The sequence below is a fragment of the Brachypodium distachyon genome, chromosome 1 (genome assembly GCF_000005505.3).
Source record: "Brachypodium distachyon strain Bd21 chromosome 1, Brachypodium_distachyon_v3.0, whole genome shotgun sequence".
Taxonomy (NCBI): Eukaryota; Viridiplantae; Streptophyta; class Magnoliopsida; order Poales; family Poaceae; genus Brachypodium; species Brachypodium distachyon.
The window spans coordinates 49,254,044-49,270,208 of record NC_016131.3 but is presented as its reverse complement, the minus strand read 5'-3'; the positions used below and the strand labels follow the sequence as shown (position 1 = coordinate 49,270,208).

Sequence of the window (16,165 nt, the reverse complement as noted above, 5' to 3'; positions counted from 1 at the left end):
TTGTTATGCAGTTGCCGCCGGCGCATGCATGCATCAGCGCACCGCACGCCTCCTCCAGCCCTCCAACAAGTTAAGCACAGCAAGCTAGCCAGTCGGCAATTAATGCGGCATGCAGTTAGCTAGCTGCATGCCGATCACCGCCGCATGCATATATGCCGGACGTACGCCAAGCTAACCGGTATGATCAACTTGGGCACTTGAATTAATCATATAATTGGGCATCATATCTCTCGACGCACCTAGCTAGTGTCTGCACTGCCATATGTATGTATGTTTCACATGCATGGTGAATTCGCGCATCGAGTTAACGAATTCGTGAGGTCGTTGCCGATCCATGGAGCGCCGGCCCTGTTTCGGAGCCTGGCCCCGCTTCCATGCCGCCGTACGTACGAGATGCCTTTCTTCTTGTTTGTTTGCGATTGCGATTGCGATGGGTGACGCGCGCGACCGGCTGGAGCGCCTTTCTTCAAGGACGCCGGCTGCCGGCCGGTGAAGAGCTCGATCGCTCGACGGGTATGCATGCATGCAGAAGGAGGCTTAATGCCGCCGCCGTCTTGGGGCTTGGGCACCCACGCCGGGACCACAAGGCAGAGGCATGCAATCCGGCCGGCCGGTCGATCGAGTACAGCGACCGCCTCCAAGAAAAGCGCACGCCTCCGCAAGTCCACAGGAATAGGGGTGGACTACCGAGCAGCTCGCCTCGTTAAGGCTCGACTAGTTAAACTCGTTATGCTTAACGAGTTAAAACTAAAGTTCGGTTCGGTTTGTTAAAAGCTCGGGAGCACAAATGTATAAACACAACACTGTTTAGCAAAGTAGCAAGCCAACTAGACACACACTGACACAAACAGTCTGACACTTAATTCAGACAACTTAATTACTTAATAAACAATATAAAACATCACCATTTTAAGATAGGCACACATTGTCGAGTTTGGAGCTTTATGTCCAAGCCCTACACAGGCAGCTCCATGCATGCCGCCGCAGCAGCCCACGCCTCCAAGAAAGCACAGCAATGCCGCCGCCGGCCCCTGCAGGACGAGAGAGCACCGCGCGCTGCTCATCATAGCCGAGGCAGCGACGACGTACGTGCCGCGCGTTTGCCTGCTGCTCGCGCGCGCGTCTTGGCAAAGCCCCGGCCGTACGTCCAGACTAGTGCTGCATGCCGGACGAGTTTAGTCATTAATTATTTGACATATCTAGCTCGACGTACGTACTGCATGCATGGATTCTACGGCGACATGCGTACACATACGTACGTCCTTTAATTTGTCACGCTGACCCAAATGATTACGTCAGCGCACCTAAAACCAACGGTCGAGTTCGTTACGCACGCCAGCGTGGCAGTTCCCTAGCTAGTTTTTTTCTTTAAAGAAAATCTCCGATCCTTAATTCCACTTTTTTTAATAATGAAAATTTTGAAGATCAGAAGGAATATTTTCCCAACACAATCATATCACTCAGTTTAAGAAAACCGACATAAATTCTTCTCCGTCGTAGAAGATTACTTACGATGCTATTCAGAAAAGAGCTGTGTTAATTTGTCGAAATTTAACATCTGCCTCTTTCGATCCATGATAAGTGTCTCAAACTTGGTATACAATTTTGTACTAAATTCGATACATTTATTATGAATCAAGAGGGAGTAACTTTCTTAAATCAGCACCTCGACTTTACAGGTATTGTTGTTCAAGCCTAAGATAGTTGGCTGACTATTGCCAATAAAGTGTGTGTTTGAAACCTTGAGTTTGCAGGGCCGGTCAAAATCAAACATCCAACTCCTAATCCTTAAAATCAACACCCTGGCCTTTCTATTTCCGGTCACAAGTGACCTTGATTGCCGGCATGGCCACGGTCAAGCATTTGATTGTTGACTAACTATTGTTTGTTGGGTGGATTTGTCTGGTCGGAAAATTACAAAATTGCCACTTTAGTTTGATCGATGGTTTAGGCTTCTGATTGGTTTAATTACGCATGAGTGGGTTATATTCTAGTTGCAATCACCGGTTAATCATGGTCCCAACCAAGATATTGAATGTGAGATTTTGCTCCAATGTTACAGATTCGGATAGGCACCATTTTTCGGTAGCAAGCGTAGCAATATGAGTTAGCGTCGGCCAATGTTATTAGGCTCAACCAGGGCCACATGCCCACGTCAACCATTCGGGATTGTAAACCTTCTCACGAGCAATATAGACCGGAAATATAAAAAAAAACTCAGAGTGCTGATTTCAAGGATTGGAAAGTGAAGGTTCGATTTCAACCGTCTCTAAAAGGTTATACAATTTAAAATTCACTTTATATCCTTAAAAAAATATTACATAGGAGACACTCGAAAGAAGATTACGTAGAACACCATTAAAAAAATCACGTACAACACCATTCAAAATAATAATAATACTAAGTAAACCTACCAATATAACCTCCTTCATTGTAAATCACTCTAACAACTTATTATGCATTAATTATGTATGCATGCATGCTTTCGCACGAGCTTTCATCTTTATTTGTTACTACTATGAGATACTGAGATCGAGTGGCCATTGCACGGCTAAAATCAACTCTGGCCGCCTCCTAGATCAGGAAACGGATCCCCTTTCTTCACCACTTGGTACTTTAGCCCCTTCTTGTCGTGGGAAGCATCGATGGAGATCGTCGAGCCTTGGCGGGCTTCTCCGTTGATTAGGATGTCCGAAATAATTGTCGTCACGTTTTTCTGCACCCACATCTTCACAGGCCTTGCGCCATACACCTGCGATTCATGGTTACCCAAAACATACAAACATATTAAACTACATGAGTAAATAAATAAATAAATAAATAAATAGTAGTGGTTGTGCTAAAATAAAACTAGCTGGATCTTCATTTGTGTAGTGCTGATGTTGAAAATACCAAAAAGTTCTACTTACAGGGTCGTGTGACTCTGACCAAATGACGTCCAAGGCCGCGTCGGTTGCAAATAGAAAGACACCCTTGTTGGCTAGATTGGCGGCGACACTCTCCATTTGGATTTTTACGATCTCCCGTAGTTGGCTATGTGAAAGCGGCTCAAATATCACGGTTTCACTGAGCCTGCTAATAAGTTCGGGCTTCAAGCGTCTCCGAACCTGCATGAGTGTGTGTGTATATTGCAATCAGCAGCCATTATATTCGTACGTCCGAGGCTGTAGCTAGCATTTGGAGATTAACGCAAATTAATTAATTAACCTGTTTCATGAGAAGATCATGTGCATCTTTCGTTGTGTTTTCTTTAGCCTCTCTTGATGACGTTAGGTGCTCTGCTCCTAGATTTGAGGTCATGACGATGACAGTATTCTTGAAATCCACGTCGTGTCCTTTGCCATCAGTCAAGATACCATCATCAAGGAGTTGAATAAAAACCTTGAGTACCGATGGATCTGCCTTGTCCACCTCGTCAAAAAGGATGACACTGTAAGGATATCTCCTGGCTTCCTCGGTGAGTAGCCCTTCTTCTTCGTACCTTTAGAAAGGCAAATGAATTGAGTGAGAGACGAGGTAATTAATTAAGCAACGATCCATATAAAAATTATAAACACATGCAGAATTAAAATGTAGCTAAACCTTCGAGGTCCCCCAATGAGACGCGACACGGATCCGCTCCCAGCATACTCGGACATGTCAAAACGGCGCAACATCTTCTCGTTGTCAAATATCTTCTCCGCGAGAGCTTTGGCAAGCTGCGTCTTCCCAACACCAATCGGACCCAGAAAGAGGAAAGATGCTATTGGTTGGTCGGATTGACCAATGCCGACCCGGGACCGTAGCACTGCTCGGGCAACCAAATTGACCGCTTCATCCTGGCCTACCACTCTCTCATGCAGTTTCCCCGGTAAGCCGATCAACTTGTCATTATCCTCTGGATCAAGTATGGTGCAAGGAATTTTGGTCCATCGACTCACAACCTTCAAGCAAGATAAGAGAATATGACGACAAGAACATCACAAGCTAGTAGTATATGATTGGGAATGGTTTGTTACCTGCGCAACATGACCTGTGGTAACAATTCCCGCCTTGGGTGCATTGACAGAGCTGCTGTTTTGTTCATCTTCAACTTGTTTTTGTTTTTCGACATGCAACTTGACGCCAGCGCATGCCTCGTCAATCAGATCAATTGCCTTGTCCGGAAATTGGCGACCTAACAAAACAACAAAACCATCCACTTAATTTCCATATCTACTCTAATCTTTCCAAATTTTAAAAATTATAGAGTAGTACTCAATTCCAATACAATTAGTAGCATATTTCTTGCATACAGCTGCACAATTACCATTAGATTTTCCAAAATTCGAAGTAAAAAAAAAACAAGGAGCACACATGTTCGTGCTAAAAAAAATTGTTAATTAAAAATAAAACGGAGCAACAGATGAGCATCAGTAAATACCGGTAATATAGCGGTCAGCGAGGTGTGTGGCAGCAATAAGAGCATCGTCCTGAATCTCCACGCCATGGTGGTCTTGGTACCGCTGCTTGAGCCCCCTTAGGATGGCGACGGTGGCCTCGACGTTGGGCTCCTCGACGGCAACCTTCTGGAACCGGCGCTCGAGCGCGGCATCGGGCTCAATGTACTTGCGATACTCCTCGTCGGTGGTGGCGCCGACGCAGCGGATGCGGCCGCGTGCCAGTGCCGGCTTGAGCATGTTGGCGGCGTCGACGGTGCCGTCCCGGTTGTCCCCGGCGCCGACGAGCATGTGCATCTCGTCGACGAACAGGATGACCTTGCCGGCCGACTCCTCCACCCGCCGGATGGCGCTCCTGAGGCGCGCCTCGAACATGCCGCGCCACTTGGTGCCCGCCACCATCGCCGCGACGTTGAGCTGCAGGACGCGCGCCCCGGCGAGCGCGGCGGGAACGTCCCCGGACGCGATGCGCCGCGCGAGGCCCTCGGCGATGGCCGTCTTGCCGACCCCGGCAGGGCCGACGAGCGCGGCGCAGTTCTTGGTCCGGCGGCAGAGGATGCACACCACGCGGTCGATCTCGGCGTCGCGGCCGATGACCGGGTCGAGCGTGGTAGCGTCCAAGGGCGCGAGCTGTCTGTAGCTGCTGCCCACGGGCTGCTGCTTGGCGGACCTCGCCCAGAACATGGCGGCCGTGGCAGCGGCGGCGGATGCTCCGGCCAAGACTAACACGTTCTTGGCCAATATCGCTTGCCACAACATGTCTCGACTTTTCCTTCTAAACACTTTGACAACTTTTCGTACGTTCCGCTAGCTGCATATATATGTATGAACCGTGCCGTCGAATCAGCTGTCACTTGTAGTATCCGACAAGGAAACGGGACGGAATGGAATCCGTAACCGATCTTGATCTTTTTTCTTTTCTTTTTTTGAGAAGACGTAACCGATCTTGATCTTCATGTTTCGTTGTGCTGCAACAAAAAAAAAGTCCGTCGAGGCCCACCCGGCCCATTTGGGATCCATAGTAAAACCCATCACCGTCATACGCAGCTCAGAAAGAACACAGTGTAGCCGCCGCCGCCGCTGCTGCTAGGGTTTAACGAAGATGGCCGCCGCCGCCGCCGGAGCCCGGAGGCTCCTGTCTCGACGCGCGTCCTCCTCCGCCTCCTCCATATCCTCCCTTCTCCGCCGCGGCCCGTGCGTGGCAGCGGCAGTACATGAGCCGCTGCTGCGCCCGGCGGTCGTGGCCCCCCGCCTCGGCTTCCTGCGCGGGATGGCGCGGCGGCCGGGCGGCGACGGGTACTCCCCGACGCGGTCCGGCGGCGGAGGAGGAGGGGAACGCGCGCCCACGGAGATGGCGCCGCTGTTCCCCGGGTGCGACTACGAGCACTGGCTCATCGTCATGGACAAGCCCGGCGGGGAGGGCGCCACCAAGCAGCAGATGATCGACTGCTACATCCAGACCCTCGCCAAGATCCTCGGAAGGTACACCTCTACTACCCGCCCTCCCATCCATGTCTTCCCCTCCCCCATTTCGTGACAGCATCCACAGCACACACGCATGGCTGCTGAGAGATAGGGGTAGCTAACTTTTGTTTCGGCTTGTCTGTGATGCAGCGAGGAGGAGGCCAAGAAGAAGATTTACAATGTCTCGTGTGAGCGGTACTTCGGTTTCGGGTGTGAGATCGATGAGGAGACATCCAACAAGCTGTAAGGTTTATTGTTTGTTACCAAGTATTGCTCTCTTATTCCTTTTTAAAGAGGATGTACATCTAATGCACTGTTTGATATGTTATAGGCATTCCTGGTGTTCTGTTTGTGCTTCCCGATTCATATGTTGATCCTGAGAACAAGGACTATGGAGGTAGCTTTTTTTCTTTCAGGAGATCAGTTCATCTTTTCATATCTATGCCTATGGTTGTTCCTCATGATAAGTTCTAGCTTGTAGAATGATTCTTTAGCATTCAAATCACGATGACATTTTTTAAGACCCAACCTAGCCCCTAAATGCTCTAGTCCATATTGGCAAGCCTATGACTTTGGGCAAATCGCTGCTTTGAATGTTAATGGACTAAGAAAATATGTCTCCCTGGCCAATCAGAAACTCTGTAAAATGTGTTTCAGTAGCACATTTACCACCCGTTGGGGCTTTTCTTCTTTGAAGCCATTAATCTATTTTAGAGTTCTTCTCAAGTGTCTGTTCTTCACCAAACTTGTACTGCAGTCCATCTTGGCAAAGTGAGGAAGTCTACTTGGCAATGTCTTGCTTTGAATGCTAATGGACTGAGAACAATGTCTCTCTAACGGTTCAGCACACGGTAAATGAGGTTCTGATCAGTGGAGATGAGACATCAATTAACTCATTTAGGGCCTTTTGATTCTCTTTTGCATTTAAATAGTGGTCATTCTTTACAAAAGGTTTCTCTAGTCCATCTTGGCAAAGCTGTGACGTCTTAAAGGCAATGTCCTGCTTTGAATGCTAATGGACTAAGAAAAACTGTCTCTCTAACGGTTCAGCTCCTCAGTGAAATGAGGTTCTGATCAGTGGAGATGAAATATTAGGGACACATTTAAATCAGTTCATTATGATGACAATTTTTTCAGACCCGAACCTAGGCCTTAAATGCTCTAGTCCATATTGGCAAGCCTATGAGGATAGGCAAATCCCTGCTTTGAATGTTAATGGACTAAGAAAAATATGTCTCGCTAGCCGATCAGCAACTCTGTAAAATGTGTTTCGATAGCATATTTACCGCATGTTGGGGATTTTTCTTATTTGAAGCCATTGATCTATTTTGGAGTTGTTGCCAACTGACTGTTTTTTCACCAAACTTGTACTGCAGTCCATCTTGGCAAAGTGAGAAAGCCTGCTTGGCAATGTCTTGCTTTGAATGCAAATGGACTAAGAACAATGTCTCTCTAACGGTTCAGCACCTCGGTAAAATGGGGTTCTGATCAGTGGAGATGAGACATCAAGTAACCCATTTGCTGCCTTCGGAACTCTTTTGAGTTTAACTAGTGTTCATTCTTTACCAAAGGTTCTTTAGTCCATCTTGGCAAAGCTGTGACATCTTAAAGGCAATGTCCTGCTTTGAATGCTCATGGACAAAGAAAAAATGTCTCTCTAACGGTTCAGCTCCTCAGTGAAATGAGGTTCTGATCAGTGGAGATGAAACATGAGTGACACATTTACCGCCTCTTGGGTTGTTGCTTATTTCAAGGTATCTATTATTTTTGAGTTTGGTCAGTGACTATTCTTCACAAAACTTGTCTTGTAGTCCATCTTGGCAAAACGGAGAAGCCTAGTTGGCAATTTCTTGCTTTGAATGCTAATGACTAAGAACAAATGTCTCTCTAACGGTTCAGCACCTTGGCAAAATAGGTTTCTGATCAGTGGAGATGAGACATTGATGATATATTTCTGTCTCTTTTATCTGTTCTGAGAATTAGTTGCCATTCTTCGCCAAGCCTGTCTTGTTGTCCATTTTGGCAAAGCAGCTGAGCTTAGTTGGCAGTATCTTGTATTTATTGCTGATGGACTTTGTAACAAGCCTCTCTGTAATGTCCGTGCCCCTCAATAAAGTGTGTCAGAGTCTCACAGATCAGATCAGTAGAAATGAAACATCATAACCATGATTGTCGTTCACCAAATTTCAGTGAGCTTAATTAGCTATTATAGCATTTTCTTGTGAATCACATCTATGATGCTGTTTTACTTCCATTGTGGGTTCTATCTGAATTACAGTTATTTCTGTATGTTGTTAGTTTGCAATTCCTTGTTTTAAATGCTAACGGACTTGAAGCAAAACCCTGTCATTGGTTCTGCACTCGGGTACAGTAATGCTGATCAGTGGAGGCAAAACCTCAACAATGCATTTACAGCTATTATGTTATCCTGTCTAGCCTGTATAACATTGCAATGTCTTTGGATTAATCTAGGTTGTTTAGATTACCCTTATAGGACTAGAAGCAACATATTCATATTCTCCGATCTATTTGATTTTGCAGCTGAGCTTTTTGTTAATGGAGAGATTGTCCAGAGGTCTCCGGAGAGGCAGAGAAGGGTGGAGCCTGTGCCTCAGAGAGCATCAGATAGGCCTAGGTACAATGACAGGACCTGCTATGCTCGGAGGAGGGAGAACCAACAACGGTGATGAGCTGAGGTGATCAATCGAAGACTAAATAACAAGCCCCGGTGATTTCCCCGTCCAAGTTAAAATGATATTCTCACTGTAGTGTGTGGAACATTTGCTGCTGATATACACAACCAAGATAGAGGAAGCAGTTTGGTTTTTGAACTAGGAACAGCTTGATGGTAACACCTTTTATGTTATTAGCTTTTCCTTTCTGATCTGAAGTTGTCCCGCTGATTTAATATGGCAAACAATTTACAGCTGAACCACTAGTGGGTCGATTTGAGGCCTCTGTCTGACCCCCTACACTCAGAAGCAGATGCTGGCGAGATAGACGCACGATTCTTCAGACTAACACTCGGCACAACTTCGTCAACCTGAACAGCCGAGACAATCACCGTGCAACTCAAGAGCTTAGTAGGTTTAACTTCCTTTGAGGTTGTCCATGTAAACTCATATAAACTCATAACTATGTCATGTAAGCTTGTTCGGCCAGAAGAGAGTGTATGCCTGGACCAAGATCCACAGATTTCTCTTGTCCTGACAATAGTTCACTGTACTTTTTGGTTTTCTGTTTCTCTGTGTTCTTCCTGTTGCAAGTTTGGTCATTGGTCGATTAGGTCGCAGTTTTCTCTCTTATTATTCGGGAATGGATGTTGTCGCCCATCTGCTTCTGATGTAGCATCAGTTAGAAATAGTCTTGAACAAGGAACGACCTAATTGGTGACGTGTAAAATACCTAAATATTACCAGGCAGGGCTTAGAAACTCTTGAGAATTTTAAGATGTTTCACGCGATAGTTGTTTCCAATCTCAACACCTATTTCATACTAAAAGTTTATGCAGATCAACCAGAAAAAAAAGAGAAGTAGAAAATCTAAAAAAAACAAGTACTCTTTCCGTCTCATATCTCATATTAAGTGACGTTTCTTAGGCATAGGTATATTCATAATTGGACATATTTGAGTCGTTTAACATGGGACAGAGGGAGTGCGTTAATCAATCATAACCGTGAACTTGATTGAAGAAAATTACCCAACAATACCATTATGCAACCATCACCGTTAATAGTCCGACTTTTGAATTTCATAGATCTAGAACATGATCCATCTTGAGAAACAAACAATAAGTTTATATTAAAAAAATAAAATGGTAGAAATATGATAAAATTTAAAATGTTCAAATCAAACTGACTTCACGTAACCTCGATAGGCGGTGGGTCATATTTAGTTGGAAAAATTTCGAGATGGAACTCATATATGTAGATACCACAATTAGTATCTTAATATTGTCATTGCACATCTCTTAGCAGGACGCCACAATAAGTTTTTTAGTTACACGAAGTCTAGCGTATGTGGGATGTTTCGTCAAGTTCACGGACCGTAACTTTTGATTTCTAAAATTTAATGACTAAATTGAGAGTCGAAACAAAATTGAGTGACCGTCAGTGCATTTTACTCTTTATACGGCGGCCTATCCGGTGAAAATAGCTATCCGGTGCAAACTCTATAGAAAATGGATCGTCCCGCATAAAAAAGCGCACGACCGCCAAATTGAGTCGCTGCATTGGGACGTGCTTTTGGGGCCAATTACTCCTGGCTCCCATCTTTCGAGTTGTCTTGCCTGAGCCCACTTTGTTTGGATGTAATGGATCATATACACTACCTTTTGGGTTGCCAAAGGTCTCTGAGCATTTTATGGACGGCCAAATAGCTCCTGTCGACCATCTTTCAAGTGAATCCGTGCTGAGAGGGCATCTTTTGCTGCAAATGGATCTGAGCCAGACACTTGCGCGAGAAAATATCTGTGAAGCATTTTCGGACATGGATGCAAAAGAGCAAATTGATGGTGGGCCGTCACTTGTCCTTAGTCGGTGTGAGTGTGATTATGTGGGTGGGGCCCACAACTTATCCATGTCAGCATGGAAAAAGAACAGAAACGGGACATGTTTGTCATACAACTTATCCCGTATAAGGAACCATTCCCAGCGAGGAAAGGGATCTCAAGTGGCGATCTCATCTGCCCGGACTACAGCGCCAAGCCACCGGTCCTTGCCTCCTTCGTCTGCCGCTTCAGGCGATGGGAAGGGGTGGGGACCCCAATGCTCCGGCCTGTGGTTAGGTTGGCATAGTATTTCTTGAGGAGTTGCTTCTATGGAGGAGACGGCGCCGCGTCTGAATAATTTGTCTCTGCTCTTCCTCCATCTTGGTGTCGCTCTAACCTGTGGAGTCGAGGGGCGGGTGGCCCGGTCATCTTGCTGATCTTTGGATCCGGCGAGATTTGTGTCTCATGGTTAGCAGTCGGCACTCTTGCGGGTAGCGACGTGTTGGTTGTTTTAGTTGTGTCTGCTGTCTTGCAATTGGATGTGTGGATGATGGCAGGTGGCGGCGTTCCTCTTCTTCGACTACGTTGGATGAAGTTGACGGCGTCGAGTTCTGGTGACCACGGGGAAGATATCCGGCCGACGTGCCACAAAGTCCCGGTGTCGTTGCTTGCGATGGTCCGGTTCATCGGCTCGGAAAGCATCCTTGCATGCGAAAGTGCTCTTCTAGATCTTGGTATGGCAGTTGTTTGCCCTTTTTTTTCGGCGCTGCCATGGTGGCGTTGGAGGATGTCGGTGGATGACGGTTCGGCGAGGCACAAGTTTCTCCAAGAGGGGATTTTTTTTCTTCTTGCGGGATATTTTGTGCAAAGTTGCTTGACAATCATATTTGTCTTGTGTTGTGGCTATCTATACCAACTAGATGAATTCCCCGCACGTTGTTGCGGAAAAGCATGGTTAAAAGAAAGTCCATTGCGAATGGAAATGAAACCTAATGCTTACAATTCAGCAGCACCAGCATCAGCAACAGCATCAGTTCCCTCGCCCAAGGCCCATCAATGGCAATAGCAATGGTAGGAATAACGGCAATGGCCAGAATGGAAATGGTCAGAATCACAATGCCAACAAGGACATGAGCAAGGTGGAATGCTTTAAATGTCACAAGATGGGACACTACGCCACCAACTGTCCAGACAACCAGGATGGCACTGGGAACAAGCCCAATCCATTCCAGAAGGGCCATGTGAATCACGTGGATGTGGAAGAGATCACCGAGGAACCAGGTATCATACTTGGCACCTTCCACATTAATGCTTTTGAAGTACTAGTTCTGTTTGACACTGGAGCGTCGCATTCGTTCATTTCAAGAGTATTAGTAGAAAGAGGCAAATTACCCTCTGAGACCATGAGTAGACCTATGAAAGTAAACTCACCGGGTGGAATAATGATAGCAACCCGACACTGTCGCCAGCTACCGCTAAGTATTGGGAGACACATTTTTCCCTCTGATCTCATAGTTATAGATTCCCGAGGACTGGACCTAATCCTGGAAATGGACTGGTTGACCTTATATGAAGGATTAGTAGATTGTGCCTAGAGGACTGTCACACTCACTACCCCAGACAAGAGACGCATCCGGTACAAGTCAACCCATGAGCTTAAGAGACCCAAGGTTAATGCTCTTAAGGGGGTTAGCATGGACGATGTACCAATAGTGAAGGAATACCCGGACGTATTTCCAGAGGAATTACCAGGCATGCCACCAGATCGTGATGTGGAGTTCCTTATTGAGTTAATGCCAGGAAGTGGACCCATAGCCAAGAGACCATATAAGATGGCTGTGGATGAGTTGAAGGAATTAAAGAAGCAGCTAGCTGAACAGTTAGCGAAAGGTTTCATCTGCCCCAGTTCATCACCATGGGGAGCACCTGTCCTGTTTGTAGAAAAGAAGGACAACAGCCAACGGATGTGCATTGACTATCGTTCACTAAACGAGGTGACGACAAAGAATAAGTATCCCTTGCCCATAATCAATGATTTATTCGATCAATTGAAGGGAGCTCAAGTGTTCTCAAAGATCGATCTGCGATCAGGGTATTTTCAGTTGAAAATTCGAGAGATGGATATATCCAAGACGGCATTCACCACTAGGTATGGACTGTACAAGTACACCGTGATGCCATTCGGTTTGACCAATGCACCTGCATACTTCATGAACATGATGAACAAGGTGTTCATGGAATTCTTGGACAAGTTTGTCGTAGTATTCATCGATGACATACTAATCTATTCCAAGAGCAAGGAAGAGCATGAGCAACATCTGCGCATGATTTTGGAGAAGTTGAGAGCACACCAGCTGTATGCCAAATTCAGCAAGTGTGAATTTTGGTTATCAGAAGTCAGCTTCCTTGGACACATAGTGTCAGGAGCCGGAGTAGCCATTGACCCAGCTAAGGTTGCAGCAGTTACAGAATGGGAGGCCCCGAAGAATGTCGGAGAAGTCCGCAGTTTCCTTGGACTTGCTGGTTACTACCGGAGGTTCATTGAGAACTTCTCTAAAATAGCGAAACCCATGACTGAGCTATTGAAGAAGGAAAAGAAGTTTACCTGGAACGAGAACTGTGAAGAAAGTTTCCAGGAATTGAAGAAAAGACTAGTGTCTGCGCCCATCCTTGTTTTGCCTGACCTACAAGAGGATTTTCAAGTATACTGTGACGCCTCACGTCAGGGATTGGGAGGAGTGTTGATGCAAGGAGGAAGAGTTGTAGCGTACGCTTCGCGGCAACTAAAGAGCCACGAAGGCAATTACCCCACTCACGACTTGGAATTAGCATCAGTAGTGCACGCCTTGAAGCCTTGGAGACACTACTTGATGGGGAAACATTGTGAATTGTTCACGGATCACAAGAGCCTGAAATATATATTCACCCAGAAGGAGCTGAACCTGAGGCAGAGAAGATGGTTAGAACTAATAAAGGATTATGACCTGAGTCTGCAATATCATCCAGGCAAGGCTAATGTAGTAGCCGATGCATTGAGCCGCAAGGGTTATATAAATGGACTAACAGCTGGAGAATTACCACCAGAGTTGTGCGAACAGTTCAAGGACCTCAGGCTGGAAATAGTACCGGAAGGTTACTTAGCCACTTTGGAAGTGCAGCCCACACTGCTAGATAAGATTAGAGAAGCACAGAAGGACGATTCAGAAATAAAAGTAATAAAAGAGAATATGCTTATTGGAAAGGCCAAAGAGTTTCGAGAAGACGACCAGGGTGCCATATGGTTCGGAAGACGCATTTGCGTACCGCAGGATCCAGGACTCAGAAAGTTGATTTTGCAAGAAGCCCATGATTCACCGTACTCAATCCACCCTGGAAACACAAAGATGTACATGGACCTCAAGGAAACATTTTGGTGGTCCGGATTGAAGCGTGACATCGCAGAGTTCATTGCCTTGTGTGATGTGTGCAGTAGAGTTAAGGCAGAACACCAAAAGCCAGCAGGGTTGCTGAGACCATTGCCTATACCGGATTGGAAATGGGATAAAATTGGTATGGATTTTATCACCGGTCTACCAAGGACTAGATCAGGATATGATTCTAATTGGGTAGTGGTTGATTGTTTGACCAAGGTTGCCCACTTCATACCGGTAAAGACCACCTACACTAGTGCACAGTTAGCGAAACGCTACATATCCAAAATAGTGTGTTTACACGGGGTACCCAAAGAAATAGTTTCAGACAGAGGTACCCAATTTACCTCAAGATTTTGGGGACAACTACATGAGTCTCTAGGAACGAGACTAGAATTCAGTACAGCCTTTCATCCGCAGACGGATGGACAGACCGAGAGAGTAAATCAGATTCTTGAGGATATGTTGAGAGCCTGCGCTCTGGATTATGGATCCAGCTGGGATGACAATCTGCCGTATGCAGAATTCTCGTACAACAACAGCTTCCAAGCCAGCATAGAAATGTCACCGTTTGAAGCTTTGTATGGAAGGAAATGGAGAACACCATTGTTATGGGATGGTGTAGGAGACCGTAGCCTATTCGGCCCGGATATGATAAAGGATGCCGAAGAAAAGGTTAGACTCATCCGAGACCGACTGAAGGTGGCTCAGTCAAGACAGAAGAGCTATGCAGATTCCAAACGTAGGGAGGTTACCTATGAAGCTAAAGATAGAGCATATCTCAGAGTTTCACCGATACGCGGTGTCAAGAGATTTGGTATAAAAGGGAAGTTAGCACCCCGATTCATCAGACCTTTCAAGATATTGTCGTGACAAGGAGAGGTAGCCTACAAGCTGGATTTGCCGGAAGCGCTGTACAATGTCCACAACGTCTTCCACGTATCACAATTGAAGAAGTGTCACCCCGAGATGGCCGACACACCCCTGAGGGATACAATTCCACTGGAGGAAGTCCAGTTACAGAGTGACCTCACATTTGAGGAAAAACCGATCAGGATCTTGGATACAGCTGAGAGGCAGATCCGATCCAAGACCATCAAGTTCTGCAAAGTCCAGTGGGACCATCACACAGAAGAAGAAGCCACTTGGGAACGCAAAGATGATCTTCGAGAAGACCACCCACACCTCTTTGCTAACCACACCGAATCTCGAGGACGAGATTCATCTTAAGGGGGTTAGGTCTGTAACATCCCAAAATTTCAAACCTTTACATGAGCATTGCATTCATAAGCATCATGCCACAATTGCATATTTGAATTCAAATTTTGAATCTCAAAAGGGCTTTGGAAAGATTTTTGTTTCATTTTAAACCCTAGGGTTTACACCCATTTGAGCTTTGGATCTTCAAACCATTAAGGTTTAAGTATAAAAGGGGTTTATTGCAGATATAAGCTATCCCATAATTTTTGGATAATTATTTGGAGTTGAAAAAGTATTTTATTTAAATGGATATATAGCCCTAAAGGCAATTATAGGACAAATGTATTTTTATAAATTTTATTTTGAGGGGAAACTACTTCTAAAAGTTGTATCATGGTAGAACATGATTTTACAAATTTTCTGGGATTTATTTGGACCAATTTGGAGTTCAAAATCAAAAGATATCAAAGAAATAAGAAAAACAGAAAAAGAAAAGGGTAAAAGAAAAAAAAAGGGAGCAAGCGGACCGGCCCGGCCGAATTGGGCTGAACCGGACCAACTTCTCGCGCGCGCCTGCAGCCCCACCGGCCCAGCGCCCGCACCCGCTGACAGGTGGGGCCCACCTGTCAGGGGTTTCTTCCTCGGAAGGAAAGCCCCGCGCCGCCGCCGCGATTCCCGGCCGCCGTCCCCACGCGCTCGCCGCCGCAATCTCCTCCTCCGGCCTTCCTTTTTCACGCCCGAGCGCGTCCTTTTAAGCCCCGCGACCCCCTCTCCTTTCCCCCCCGTTTGCCCTCGCTCGCACACCGCCAGGCCGTCCGAATCGCTCGCCGGAGCCGTGCCCGCGCCGCCGCGTCTTCTTCGACCTAGCCAACGACCCGCGCCGCCCGAGCCCACGCCGACCGCGCCCCCGTCTCCGCCGTGCCGCACCGCGCCGTCCCCGGCCACCCCCGCGTCGCCAGCCCCGCCGGAGCACCCCGCGCCGCCGTCTCCTCCGTCTCCGGTGACCGCCCCTCCGCCCGGTAAACCCTAGAACTCCCCTCGTCCGTCCGATCCGGATCCGAGGGCTAAGATTAGATCCCGTTTTAATTTTTAACCGAACCGATACGCACCAATTAGATGCTGACACGTGGCACCCGGTTTTATAAAATAAAAATTTGAACATTATTTGTTTATGCTGGCCTAGG

The 16,165-nt window shown here is 46.6% G+C and overlaps 1 protein-coding gene and 1 pseudogene across 1 annotated transcript; one reads left to right on the top strand and one right to left on the bottom strand.

The window, feature by feature from the left end:
- Positions 1-2,521: 2,521 nt before the first annotated feature.
- On the bottom strand, positions 2,522-4,820 carry LOC100837340 (chaperone protein ClpB1). Its single transcript, XM_024457541.1, has 6 exons — positions 4,403-4,820; positions 4,023-4,156; positions 3,583-3,923; positions 3,208-3,481; positions 2,910-3,107; positions 2,522-2,752 (listed from the first exon to the last, which is right to left on the bottom strand). The coding sequence occupies exons 1-6, from the start codon at positions 4,818-4,820 to the stop codon at positions 2,558-2,560; spliced, it is 1,560 nt and encodes a 519-aa protein (XP_024313309.1). The 3' UTR covers positions 2,522-2,557.
- A 645-nt stretch (positions 4,821-5,465) lies between these two features.
- Positions 5,466-9,167, top strand: LOC100837034 (annotated as a pseudogene).
- The last annotated feature ends 6,998 nt before the right edge of the window (positions 9,168-16,165 follow it).

Excerpts from the sequence above, each read along its gene's own strand:
- LOC100837340 (XM_024457541.1), bottom strand. The coding sequence starts at position 4,820 with ATGGTGGCGGGCACCAAGTGGCGCGGCATGTTCGAGGCGCGCCTCAGG. Across the intron at positions 3,924-4,022 it reads ATGCACCCAAGGCGGGAATT|GTTGTGAGTCGATGGACCAA; the intron begins GTTACCACAGGT and ends TCTTGCTTGAAG. Across the intron at positions 3,482-3,582 it reads CTCATTGGGGGACCTCGAAG|GTACGAAGAAGAAGGGCTAC; the intron begins GTTTAGCTACAT and ends GCCTTTCTAAAG.